The following is a 12,624-nucleotide window of genomic DNA, read 5'->3' as shown; positions in this document are numbered from 1 at the left end:
AGTGCATGATGGTTCCAACGTCCCCACATCTTCGCCAGCACTTGTTAGTGTCTGACCCCTCTCCTTCTCGAATGGGCCCTGGAGAGAGGCACCCTGGGAAGAGCAAGGCCTGGCTCCCTGGCCTGGGCATGTGACTTAGAGGGAAACTGAGGTCTTCCTTGCCCACCCTCCACCATGGGTGAGTCATCACCCGGGACCCTGGGGTGAACTGCTTGGGCTGCACCAGCCACTGCAGAAGCCATCATTAGACTTGACTGAGTCCCCACCCCCAGCCCCAGGCAGCTAGGCTTCCCTGGAAGCAGCTATTTCTGGCTATTTCTGCTCAGGGAGGAGCAGTGGTGGGTGGAAAATTTGAAATTGCTCAGTGGGGTGATTTTGAAGTGCAGTGCATTAAAGACTCAGGACAACCTTGACTTGAGAGGAGAAATAATGGGTTGCTTTTTGAGAGTGCTGGCCCTTCTGGCATTGTCCCCGACAGCACCCTGGGGTCAGGAAGGGGGGAAGGGTGGGCCTGAGAGCTGGCTTGATCAGGCTGCAGGTGCAGACCCCACAAAGTGCTGGGCGAAGCAGCCGTGGTATCTGAGGAAGGGGAAGAAATGGGGTCAGTGTGGTCAGGATTTTCCATGGAGGAGGTGCTGCCCAGTGGATGGATGTGGCAGCTGGAAGCAGGTCACCAGAGTCCTTGGAACCAGGGTAGGACGGATGTACTCTGCCCGGAATGGAGAAGCAGCAGGAAGACAAACAGAGAAGTGTTGGAGCTCGGGCTCCGCAGGCAGCCCCAGATGCCACTCATTTGCCATAGGACCTCAGACTAAGTGTTGACCTCAGCATCCCCATCTGCAAAGACAGGCAAGGTGGTTGCAATGGCCATTAGCGATTATTGTCTTTATTATCATGTAATGGTCTAGAACAGTGGTCGCCAACCAGTGGTCCCCGGGTCACTGGTGGTCTGTGAGGTCCGAAAGGTTGGTGACCGCTGTTCCTGAACACTGAACTACAGGCAGTGCTCTTGACCTTTCTTTTAGCTTTTTGCCACTTCGGTGCCTCTCTTCACACTGACATCTGCATCTCCTTCTGCACTTCCCATTGCTGCCCGTCCTTTGCTAAAATTCAGCCTTTGCAAGGCAGCCAGGTCTGGGTTCAAATCCCAGCATTGCCATTCTCAGCCTCTTGCCCTGGGGCAAGTCATTCACATGTTCAAACCTGAGCCTCAGTTTTTCCTAAATTGAAGCAATAATAGCAGTTAATTAATAATAGCAGGGGACTGCCCCTCATAACTGGATTAGGAGGACTCATGGATTTGATGGCTATCAAGCACTTAGCACCATCCTGGCACACAGTTAGTGGTGGGTGGTAGAAAGAACAACCGAGGGCACAGGGCAGGGGGAGTGAGGACTGGGACCTGGGCAAGAAAAAAATGACAGGTGCCTGGGCCTGGGAGTGGGACGGAAGGACTCCTCCGATCAGCTGCCGGGTCTGGCTGCATTGACAATGCAGGTGCAGGGAGGGGTATTTGCTGCTCATTTATGAACAAAATCAATTCTAGTTTCTTTTCCGTCTTTGAGGCTTCATGGTGGGCACTGGTCACACCAGTCAAGGAGATGGACATGTCCCTGCCCTCATGGAGCCCCCAAAACTAAACAAATAATTATGTAATTCTTATATACTAATAATCACCCTGTCGTTACAAACTCTGAGAGGCACTGCTATGAAGCAGAAATGCAGGGTACTGTGGAAGAGAATAACTGAGATTGGGGTGATCAGCGAAGGCCTCTCAGAGGAGGTGCCATTTTGGCTGGAATCTGAAGGATGAAGAGGAGATTGCTGGCTTAAGAATGGGAAGAGTGTGTGTGTGGAAAGGCCTTGAGGAGCTCAGTTTTTTGTTTTGTTTTCGAAAATGAAAAATAGCCATTGTAACTGAATCAGTGAGTGACTGGGGAGAGAGGTGGGATGATGGGACGAGGTGGGGGCTGAGGAGAGGCAGGGACTTGCAGTGCCTTGGAGGCCACATTGCTGGGAGCCAGGAGCCAGGTGGGAAGGGAAGTGAGAAGGGGAAGGGAGGAAGGCTTAGTGGGTGGGTACCCCACGAACATGACTGTGCAAGTCACATGGCCTGGAGGCAGCAGCTCAACCCCAGGACGCCCCCAGCAGGTGTAGATTGCCCAAGGTCCACCTCCAGGGGCAGACACCTCTGTCTTGCTGTCCCCATTCCCCCAAGGCAGGAGCGGGAACCACACTTGTGGCTGCACTGACCAGCTGGAGGTCAGGCAGTCTACCCTGTGGGGCAGAGTGGGGCAGGTTGCAAAGAAAACACAAGCTTGTCAGCAGTGATTTCTCCCAGCCAAGGCAGCCACCATCAGCTTCCTGCAGAGATGGGCCTGCTCAGCTTCACTCTCTACAGCTGGAGATGGAGGGGAGCAGATGGCCCTGCTTGGCCCAGATTCCAGCCAGATTGCCAGGGAGGTGTGGGCAGAGCGATGGGTTGGCGCCAGGAGTTGGAATACACAGGAGGAGAGCGGGAGCCACCTCTTTGCCATTGCTGTGGGGTCTTGCCTCTATGGGGGGGGGGGGGGCGGGGAGACATCGACTGTGGCTTCACTGTGGTCCTTGAATCAGCAGCTGCTCAGAGTCCCCTGGAGAGAAATGGCCTCTGTCTTTTCCAACCACACTGAGAGCTCTTGGGAAATGCAAGATGTCAGTGGTTATATTCCCAGCTCCCAGCACAGGGTGGGGCCAGGCAGGAGCTCAGTGGATGTGTTTATTTCTAAAAGAAATGATAGTAATAGCTCTCAGGTGTTGTATTACTTAATCCTCATAGCAACCCCACAAAGGAGGTGCTGTGCGACCCCATTTTACAGATGAGGACACTGAGGCACAGAGAGGAGGAATAACTTGCCTGAAGCCAAAACTAAGCAAATGCCTGAGAACAGATGGGTCACTCTGCCAAACTGATGGCCAAGCCTGGGAGCTGGGGCTTTGGGGACAGGGAGCAGACCCAAGGATGGACAACGAGAAGAAGTAGTAGATGATCCTGTCTGAGGGGCAGAGCACGCCCCCTCTTTGTGTTCCCTGAGCCTCAGTGGACCCTTTAGAACCTGCCAAGCCAGCTTCCTCCACTGTGTAAGGTGCTCAGTGAGCAAGCGATGAGCCTGGAGAGGTAGGGAGACAGGCTGGCTGGGTCGGGCTGAGCAGGCTGCGCACTGCACAGCTCCAGAGCAAGCAGTCCACATGCCGATTGCATAATTCCCCTGGAGTTATGCAAGGTGGTAGCCCTGTGGGCAGGACCACACCATGCAGGACCCAGAAGACCAGGGTCTGCAAGCCTTTTGTGTGAGGGCAGGAGAGTGAATATTTTAGGCTGTGTGGGCCATAGGTCTCTGTGGCCACTCAGCTCTGCTGTTGTGGGAAGAAAGCGGTCATAGGCGATACGTAAATGAATGCGTGCAGATGTGTTCCAATAAAACTTAATTTACAGAACCAGGCTGCTTGCCAGATTTGGTGCATGGGCCATAGTTTGATGACCCCGGTGAAGGCCACAGAAGGATTCTGAACTTCATTCTAAGACCCACGTGAAGCCACAAGAGGGATTCGAGCAGAGAGTGAGAGGAAGCAAATTTACAATTAATATGGCCCTGAAAGACCAGGGCAATGTTTTTTTTATTCTGTTTCTGGATCCCTAAGCCCTTCTATCTACAGGAAGAGGGACCTGGGGACCCGAGGGCCTCTGAAGCTTAAGAAGGAGAGGTCATTGCTGTCCATTCTTCAGCCACCCTGCTCCCCACGCCAGCTCTCAGCACAGGTCTGGCCACTCAGCAGGGCTCCAGCAATGCTGGCTCCTATTCCTGGCCTCAGGGGCAGAGCAGAGCAGCCCTGTGCTCATCAGCCTGGGCTTTGAAATCAGAAGGTTTGATTTCCTGCACTTGGCCGTGTTTGGCTGTGAGCTGCACTTTCCTGACCCTCTGTCTCCTCCTCTTCTCCATAAGGGGACCAGTGAGACGTGAATCCATGAAAGAGAGAGGTTCTGCAGTGCCCTGGTGCATAGGCAGGGCTCGGGAGGAAGACACTGTTGATAGGATAACCATGTTTCTTGGTAAATCCCAGAGGCAGCAGAGCCTGATCATGCCTGGGTGGTGAGGTCTTTGCTTCAGGAGCTGTGTCCAGAGCCAGGCTCTGAGCCAGCGCAGAAGTGGAACCACTGAGGGGACCTTGGCTCACGAGTAGTAAGGGCTCCTAAGAGATGGAGTGAGTAGTCCCACCTCTTGGGCTGAAAATAACTGCCTGACGTTGGAGTAATTACATGTCTTGGGCTCCCACTCAGCACGGAGAACACCCCAATAATTACCGTGTACACAGGCTACTTTTGGCAGCTGAACCTTAATGTCTGCCTCAAAGAGCGTCTCCTGGACAGGAAGCCTGGTCCACCCCCCACTCCATGGGATGTGAACCTTGCTTCGTGTGAATAGGACCTTCTTGGACAGGGACATAACAGCCACCTCTACTCTCCAAAGGGCATCGCCAGGCCCAGGGCACCCTCACTGGCCCATGGACAGGCTGGGCCTTAGTGATCAGTGGCTTTGCCATAATCTCCTCTCATGGCCCTTAGGCTGGGACCAGCTACCAGGTCATCTACGACTGCAGGAGGGCCTCACGGACTCCTTATTACAGACACAAGCCATCTGGGGTCAGCACCAGAGGGTGGCCTGCTTGGCTCAGAGATGGAGAGTCTGTGTCCTTGGATGAGCTAGGGGGCTGCTGTTTAGGTCAAGGTCCTGGGAGGGTTGTTGAGGATTTACTGTGTCAGGCCTTAGGGAAAGAGCAGTGAGTGCCATCACTGCCCTGCCCTCTTGGGGTTTAGTGTCTATGACAGACAGAACCGAAGCCCATAATTAGTTATGTGATTATAATTGTGATAAGGTGATAAATGAGATGCATAGGAGCGGTGGCTGTATATAATGGGAAGTGCCCCCATCTGGAGAATTTGAGCTGAGACCTAAAGGATGAGGAGTGTGTGCGCATGTGTGTGTGTGCACACACATGAGCTAAAAATGGAGGCATGGATGAGGGTGGATGGATGGATGCTTGAGTCCTCCAGGCAGTGGGAACAGGCTATGCAAAAGCTCAGAGGCCAGAGGAAGTACGGTGACTCTGTAGCTGACAAAAGACCATTGTGGAAGGTGTTTGGAGCCTGGAGAGGTGAGGAGGTAGGAGCACTGTGTACAGTGCGTGCTGAGCACTGCACTGCTCCGGGGTGCCAGTCTTGTAGACCAGGGTGTGAGAGGTGCCCACTGGAACTGTGCAAGACGGAGGCTGCAGGCAGGGAAAAACCAATGTGAGGGTTTTCAACTTTGTTCCTAGAGCAATGGGGAGCCGTGGAAGGGCTTTAGCAGTTGGTGATGGGACTCAGGTCCACTTATAGTGCCCAAAGCAGTATAAACAAACAAGGCCCTTTGTGTCAGGACCTGGGAGAGTGGGTCTTACCTGGGCCCTGCTGCATACTCCACACCTAGTGTGCGGCGGGACGCTCACTCCTGTCCCCTCTGTTGCAGTGCGCTACTTCCTGAAGAATAAAGTCAGCCCTGATTTGTGCAACGAGGATGGACTCACAGCCCTGCACCAGGTAAGGCCGGGCTGGCAGGGGTCCCCAGCTCCGCTTCCCACCTGGACAGGTGCCCCATCTCCTTGCCTTTTTCTGCCCAGAACCCGCAGGGAGGAGGAAGGGTAGGAGAGCCGCAGCTGACCCATTTGAAAGGCTTTTGTCTGTTTCAGAGATGTGTGTGTCTGTTGCAGACATGCCCACAGAGCCCCTGCGCACGCTCACGCACAGCCTCTGAGGACAGGGAGCCTTTGTCCACTGCATCCTCACTTCCCAGCAAAGGGTTTGGCAAACAAAGCAAATTTGTTTGGAGTGTGACAGTTTACGAAGCATGTTTGTTCACACCCACCGTGGCATGCACCCATCCTGCTGACAAAGGTGATTGGCAGAGGGGTTTTGTGATCTGCGTAAGAGCTCTAGCCGGGAAACATCTTTTCTAGGGAGGCGTGATGGGTTCAGTCCCTCTGGCTGGGGAAGGGCTGTCGGCAGTCATCTCTTGCCCGGATGCTGCTTCAGCCTCCTAACTGGTCCTCAGCCTTTAGCTGGCCCTGCCATGATTCGTTTTTTACAGCGGCCACAGGGACGCTGAAGCCAAAAGTCTATTGGTGTTACTCAAAGCGCTCAGGTGTCTTCCTGCAAGGCCCCAGGAGGCCTGGCCCCTGATGAGCCCTCCAGCCAAATGGCTTTTTGGTTCTTTTGCACACACAGTGCTGATCCCTACCACTTTCCCCCGTGCACTGGTTATCCCCAGCTGACACATGACCCTGAGAGCTGTGTTGTTATATACACATTCTTTTGTCCTGGGCACCCCTTTTATTTATCATTTTAGCCATTAGTGCAGTGGTTCTCAACCTCCCTAATACCACGACCCTTTAATACAGTTCCTCATGTTGTGGTGACCCCCAACCATAAAATTATTTTCGTTGCTACTTCATAACTGTAATTTTGTTACTGTTATGAATCGTAATGTAAATATCTGATATGCAGGATGTATTTAGGCAACCCCTGTGAAAGGGTCGTTCGACCCCCAAAGGGGTCGAGACCCACAGGTTGAGAACTGCTGCATTCGTGTGATCATTTGATATTGGTCCCCCCATCCATGCTCTGAGCCGTACAAGGGCAGAGCCCATGTCACTTGCTCATTGGTGTGTCCCAGCATCTTTCCCCATGCTGGCATTCAGTAGGTGCTCAATATGTGCATGCCAACATAGTGAATGAACACACTGATGCCTTCCTGTGCCCTGGCCCATGTTTCTGAGCAGGTGGGAGGCCAGGCTGCTGGAAGCCTGGGTTGGTGAGAGCCTTCCATCTCCCTATGAGGGCAGGAAGAGGTGGACAGACACTGACCACTGCCCTGCCCATCAGCCCCAGGAGCAAGTCTCCACCTTCATCCGTCAGCCCAGTGGCCTCCTGTGTGTCCTCTAGGCTTCTCCTCCTGTCCCTTCAGGGTGCCTCACTTTCCTCATCTGTAAAAGAGAAATAACAAGTACCCATCTCATTGGGTTGTTATAAGGATTAAATAAAAACCCTGTGAACATCCCTTGATACTGGATAAATATTAGATATTATTATTATTAGAATCTGCCACATGTTCATTTCTCTGTAATGACGTGTGGGCTGACAAAAGACCATTGTGGAAGGTGTTTGGGACTAAGAAATGAGCCTGGAGAGGTGACGAGTGGGCTGATTCTCACCACGAACCTCTGAAATATGATCCCCATTTTACAGCTCAGGAAACTGAGGCTCAGGCACAGCACTGTGTCATAGAATTTCCCATGATGATGGAATGTTCTGCGTATCTGCAATGTCTCGTGTGGTGGCCAGCAGCAACAGCGGTTACTGCGTCCTCAAAATGCTGTTCTGAGGATGAAACTAGTCAAGGCCTGGCCAGGGGTTAGCAAGGCGCATGGCCCTAGTACCTCCTCAAAAACATCAGCTCTTCTTATTGATGACGTGGCCTGTTATTGCTGCTATTGCCAGGCTGTCATTATTGTTGTCGTTGTTATTGTCTCTGTTGCTCCAGTGCAACAAGGAGCACATTAGGAAAAGCTTCCCGAGCCTGCAGAGGAGTGCGCATTTGCTTCACTTGGCAACAGGGTGCCTTCACTTGGCAACTGAGAGCAGCCTGCCTGGGTTAATGAGGAAAGTCTCCCCCGTGGAGGATGTGTGGAAGGGGAGCGGCAGTTAGGCGGGGAGAGGTGGTGAAGCCTCGGCCAGGGCAGTGGGATGGGGCGTCAATGAGGAGATGGGATCCACACCCAGTGGTAGATTGGGCATGGGCAGTGAGGGGGCGGAGGGCCATCCAACTGCCAGGTGCCATTTCCCACCCTGGGGAATGCAGGAGGGAAGGCCTGCAGGCTCTGCCATACCCCCCCCACCCCCATTGCATCCCTGCGTCCAGTCCCCAACCCCAACCCCAACCCAGCGCTAGCTCAGACCAGTCTCCCAGGTTCAGGCTGCTCTAGCTCCTGGATTGCAATTCTGGGTGTACAATCCTCTCCCCCTGCAACCTGAGGCTCCCTCCCCCCATCCTCATGTTTTCTGCAGCCCCTAAGGGTGGGATCTCTGGCCCTCCTATCCCCTGACCCCAGGGGCTGGGCTGCTCCTCCTCTTGGGGAGAGGGCTCCCCTAATACATCTCCCGGTGACAGCCTGGGGCTCCTCGCCTTTCCCCACCACCTCACTCGGGTGCCTCTGGCGCCCTCTGCCGGCCGCACCGCACAACTGCATGCTTCTCCTCACCACCTGAGGCTCTCCCAGCCTCACTGGGTTACCTGTGCCCCACCTTTGGGACAGATGCCCCAGACCCAGCCAACCCCACACTGGCTGGCACAAAAGGAGAACCTGGGTCTCTGGCACCATCTGTGCAAATGACTGTTCCTTCCCCACATGTTTTGGCGCTGAGCCTTGGCTCCATGAGGTGGGGGTGAGGGCTGTGGTGCTGACCCATCTCCATCCCCTTTCCCGCACCCACCTGGGGCCATGGCTCCCACAAGTGCCCCTCTCATTCTGCTGGCATCCAGTCACTTTGCCCCGTGCCTACCGTCACTTCTGTGGGCCAGGCCACCATCATCTTAATTGGGCGATTTCAACCTACCTCCTAACGTCCCTCCTCTTCCCAAAGAAGCTGCACTTGCAATCTGTTCTCCACATGCAACCAGAGGAGGGATTTAAAAAACAAGTCTGGCTGTGCTTTACCTCCAAGTTTACCTCTGCCACAGCTCCCATTGCACGGAAGGCCACGCCCTCACCTGGATGGGCAGTGCTGAGCACAGTCCTTCACAGACTTCTCCTGCAGTCTGTCTTCCCCTCTGTCCTCGCCTCTCCTGCCCATCCCCTGGCTTGAGGCCTCTCTGTCCCCTTGGAATCTTTCACTCTCTGCCTCTGGAGTTAGGGGCTCCAGTGACTGCTGGACCCCTGAGTATGTGAGGGCTGCAGGCTCCTGACCTTCCCTCTCTCTGTTGCTGACCCACGTGTGAGCAGGCAGGAGCACAAACAGGGCTGTCTCCTTGCAAGGACTATCTCAGGACCTCCCCCACCCTCCAGCCTTTGAGCTGAGCTGGGTTCTTTGGGGGGGAGGGTTGGATACTTGGGGTTTCCCCATGAATTGAGCTCCTGAGTCAGAAATTCCTAAGTCAGAGGTTTCAAACTATGATGGATCTAGGGCCACCCCTTAGAGGCCACTGCTGAGAAGGGGAACCCCCAATCTCCCCAGCTTCCTCCCCTCCCCCTGCAGCCCTGCTTGGCTCTATTGGTTATCTAAGTGTTCTCCATACAATTTCGTTGAAAGAAAGGCTTCTGGAATTAAAAAGAAAAGGTTTTTTTTAAAAAATATATTTTTATTGATTTCAGAGAGGAAGTGAGAGGGAGAGAGAGAAACATCAATGATGACAGAGAATCATTGATTGGCTGCCTCCTGCATGCCCCCTACTAAGGATGGAGCCTGCAACCTGGGCATGTGCCCTTGACCAGAATCGAACCAGGGACCCTTCAGTCTGCAAGCCAATGCTCTATCTGAGCCAAACCAGCTAGGGCTAAAAAGAAAAGGTTTTAAAGCCTCATTCAAAAATGTGTCTCATTCCACCAACACTTTCAAAGCTTTTTATAGTTGACTTTATAAAAAATATTATCTTTATATTTTTATCCTATATATTATTAACTTACAAAGAAGAGGGCTCAGAAAGATTAAGTGGCTTGCCCAAGACCACACAGCATATAATACTGGAGCTGGATTCAATCTCAGGCAGTTTGACTCCGCTGTCCTTCTCGTGGCCTCTTGAGGGGAACTGGGGGTGTCCCCACCGGGGCCTGGGGCCTTGCCGCGAGCTGACCCTGCCTGTGTCCCCTTCACAGTGCTGCATTGACAACTTCGAGGAAATTGTCAAGCTGCTCCTTTCCCACGGTGCGAACGTGAACGCCAAGGACAACGAGCTGTGGACACCCCTGCATGCCGCGGCCACATGCGGCCACATCAACCTGGTGAAGATCCTCGTTCAGTAGTACGTGCCCCTCTCTTCCCCGGGATCAGCCTCCCCTCTGCCTTTGGTTTTTTCCAAGTTCTTTTTACCCCCATCTCTTTCCTTCTCCCTCTTTTTCTCTCTCTCTGCCTCTTCCTCCGTCTCTCAGTGCCTGCCACTTCCTCTTTCTCCCCGAATCCTGGTTTCATCTCTGTCTCTTCATATCTTTGTTTCTCCCTCTCTCCTCCTCTTCTCCCAATTCCCGTTTTTTCTCTCCATCTCTGTGTGCCTTTATTTTTTCCCTCTCGATCTCTGTCTCTCCTTCCCTCTTGGTCTCACTCTGTCTTTTCCATTCTGTCCCTCTTCGTTATCTCTCTCTCCCTTCATTCTCTCCTCACCCCTAGATTTTATTGCAGTAAAAATACATGTGACATAAAATCTATCATTGTAACTATTTTTAAGTGTACAGTTTAGTGGCACTACGTACATTTACATTCTTGGGCAACCATCACCACCATTCATTTTTAGAACTCATCTTCCCAAACTGAATAACTCATCTTCCCGTTAACAATAACAGTAACCACCATCCTACTTTCTGTTCCTATTGTTTTGACTACCCTGGGTACCTCATCTAAGTGGAACTATATAGTATTTGTCTGGCTCACCAGAGCAGGAAACTGGGGGAGGTCTGTTGGGACAACTCTCCTAGGGTTTTAGCCTCTTTGCATCTGGGGTTCCCAGGATGCTGAAGTCACTGTCCTTGCTAGGGTACACTTTGCTGGGGTGGTGGGTGCTGGATGCACAGCGGGGTAGTGAATGTGAGGCCAGAGGGCAGAGGCAGACAGACCAACCCTCACACCGACCTGGCCCTCAGCCTGGCCCTTTCTCTGCAGTGGGGCCGACCTGCTCGCTGTCAACTCCGATGGGAATATGCCGTATGATCTCTGCGAGGATGAGCCCACCCTGGATGTCATCGAGACGTGCATGGCGTACCAGGGTAAGAGTGTGGCACATGCCCTAACCGGTTTGGCTCAGTGTATAGAGCATCGGCCTGCGGACTGAAGGGTCCCAGGTTCGATTCCAGTCAAGGGCATGTACCTTAGTTGCGGGCACATCCCCAGTAGTGGGTGTGCAGGAGGCAGCTGATTGATGTTTCTCTCTCATTGATGTTTCTAACTCTCTATCCCTCTCCCTTCCTCTCTGTAAAAAATCAATAAAATATATTAAAAACAATTTTTTTTAAAGAGTGTGGCACATGCTATCAAGTGGGCTCAGGGTAGTGTTGCAGCGAGCGCCTCTTAAACCAACGCAGGTGCACACGTTAGCAAGCTGCGTACCTGCCTGCTCACGCTCAGTGCTCAGGAAGTGGGATGGGTCCCCGTTATTAAGATTAATATCTTGTGTGATTAACAAGATGATGACACATGCTGTGCGAAAGGGAGGCATTGTTCTCCTCTGTGTCACCCCCACACGCGGGCGGCCTCAGCTGGCCTCGTCTCTTCGTCAGCTGTGACAATTCAATAAACATTCGCAATAAAGATATATTCCCACTTGGGAAAATAATAAAAAGTCAGGAACATTCGCCAGTGCCTGCCAGGCACCATGCTGGCTGCCAGGGGCCGGGTAAACAAGATGTGGGCTGTTCTCAGTCACAAATGAGCCTCAGAGAGGAAACAAATGTAGCAATCAGAGAGACCTGCCCCTGTCCCCATACAGACTCTGAGCTCCTCCTCAGAAAGGAATCTCAAACCAGACCCTGGACTGCAGCCCCAGGTCCTGTCCAGGCCCTGCCAGGTGTTTCTTCCCCATCCCAGCAATAACCGCTGACTTGCTGTGTCCATTCCCTGGCACCCAGGCTTTAACCATTCATCTTCTGCAGAGGCTCTTAACAGTTTTTGTGCCAATCTTGCGAATCTATAGACTCCTTCTCAGAATGATATCTTTAAATTCAGTTATCAGAATCATCTATAATAATAAAAGTGTAATATGATAATTAGACCTGATGTCCTTCCATCTTTCCAGACGAAGCTGGGGCTGCAAGGGAAGCCCAGCACCTGGGGGAAGGAAGGCCTACCCTTGCACGGATTTTGTGCATTGGGCCTCTAGTAGGATTATAAAGGAAACCAACTATATTCAAATAAAACTACCAACATATTTAAAAATGTGTTACCTACCAATTTTATTGGTTCATGAAACAATCAGATAATATGACACGCAAATACCTACTGTTTCTGTTGGTGAGAACGTCACAGGCACCACTCATTCTACTGTGGGTTTTGCCTGTGTTCTAATGGAAGGAAATGTTCTATTTCACTTAAAGTTTAATAAAAATAATCATGTATATTTTTCTCCGTTCCAGTTTACAGATCTCCCCTGAATCCTATCCAAGAATGTTTGATTAAGGGACCTTTTTATAGAGCATGTCACTCTCTCACTAAATAACATTCGTAGCTGCCAGTAACACTTAAACATTTTAGCGAGAGGTTCAGGCTTTAAAATGTCTTTCTGCGTCCCTCCACCTCAATTTATTCAACTCTCCATTTGAAAGTTATACATGGGTGGGCAAAAGTAGGTT

General features: G+C 52.1%; 1 protein-coding gene across 1 annotated transcript in view; it reads left to right on the top strand.

The window, feature by feature from the left end:
* The window catches only part of PPP1R16B (protein phosphatase 1 regulatory subunit 16B), a 100,495-nt gene that overhangs the window by 75,798 nt on the left and 12,073 nt on the right, over positions 1–12,624 (top strand). Inside the window, exons 3-5 of the mRNA XM_070420977.1 lie at positions 5,547–5,617; positions 9,946–10,091; positions 10,943–11,046. Of these exons, the coding sequence (XP_070277078.1) occupies positions 5,547–5,617; positions 9,946–10,091; positions 10,943–11,046 (321 nt within the window). The remainder of the gene's footprint in view (positions 1–5,546; positions 5,618–9,945; positions 10,092–10,942; positions 11,047–12,624) is intronic.

The sequence above is a fragment of the Myotis yumanensis genome, unplaced genomic scaffold, assembly GCF_028538775.1.
Source record: "Myotis yumanensis isolate MYYU_CA2020_CCGP unplaced genomic scaffold, mMyoYum1.0.hap1 SCAF_7, whole genome shotgun sequence".
NCBI classification, from domain to species: Eukaryota; Metazoa; Chordata; class Mammalia; order Chiroptera; family Vespertilionidae; genus Myotis; species Myotis yumanensis.
The sequence above is the reverse complement of the archived record's forward strand: the minus strand, read 5'-3'. Positions and strand labels throughout refer to the sequence as shown.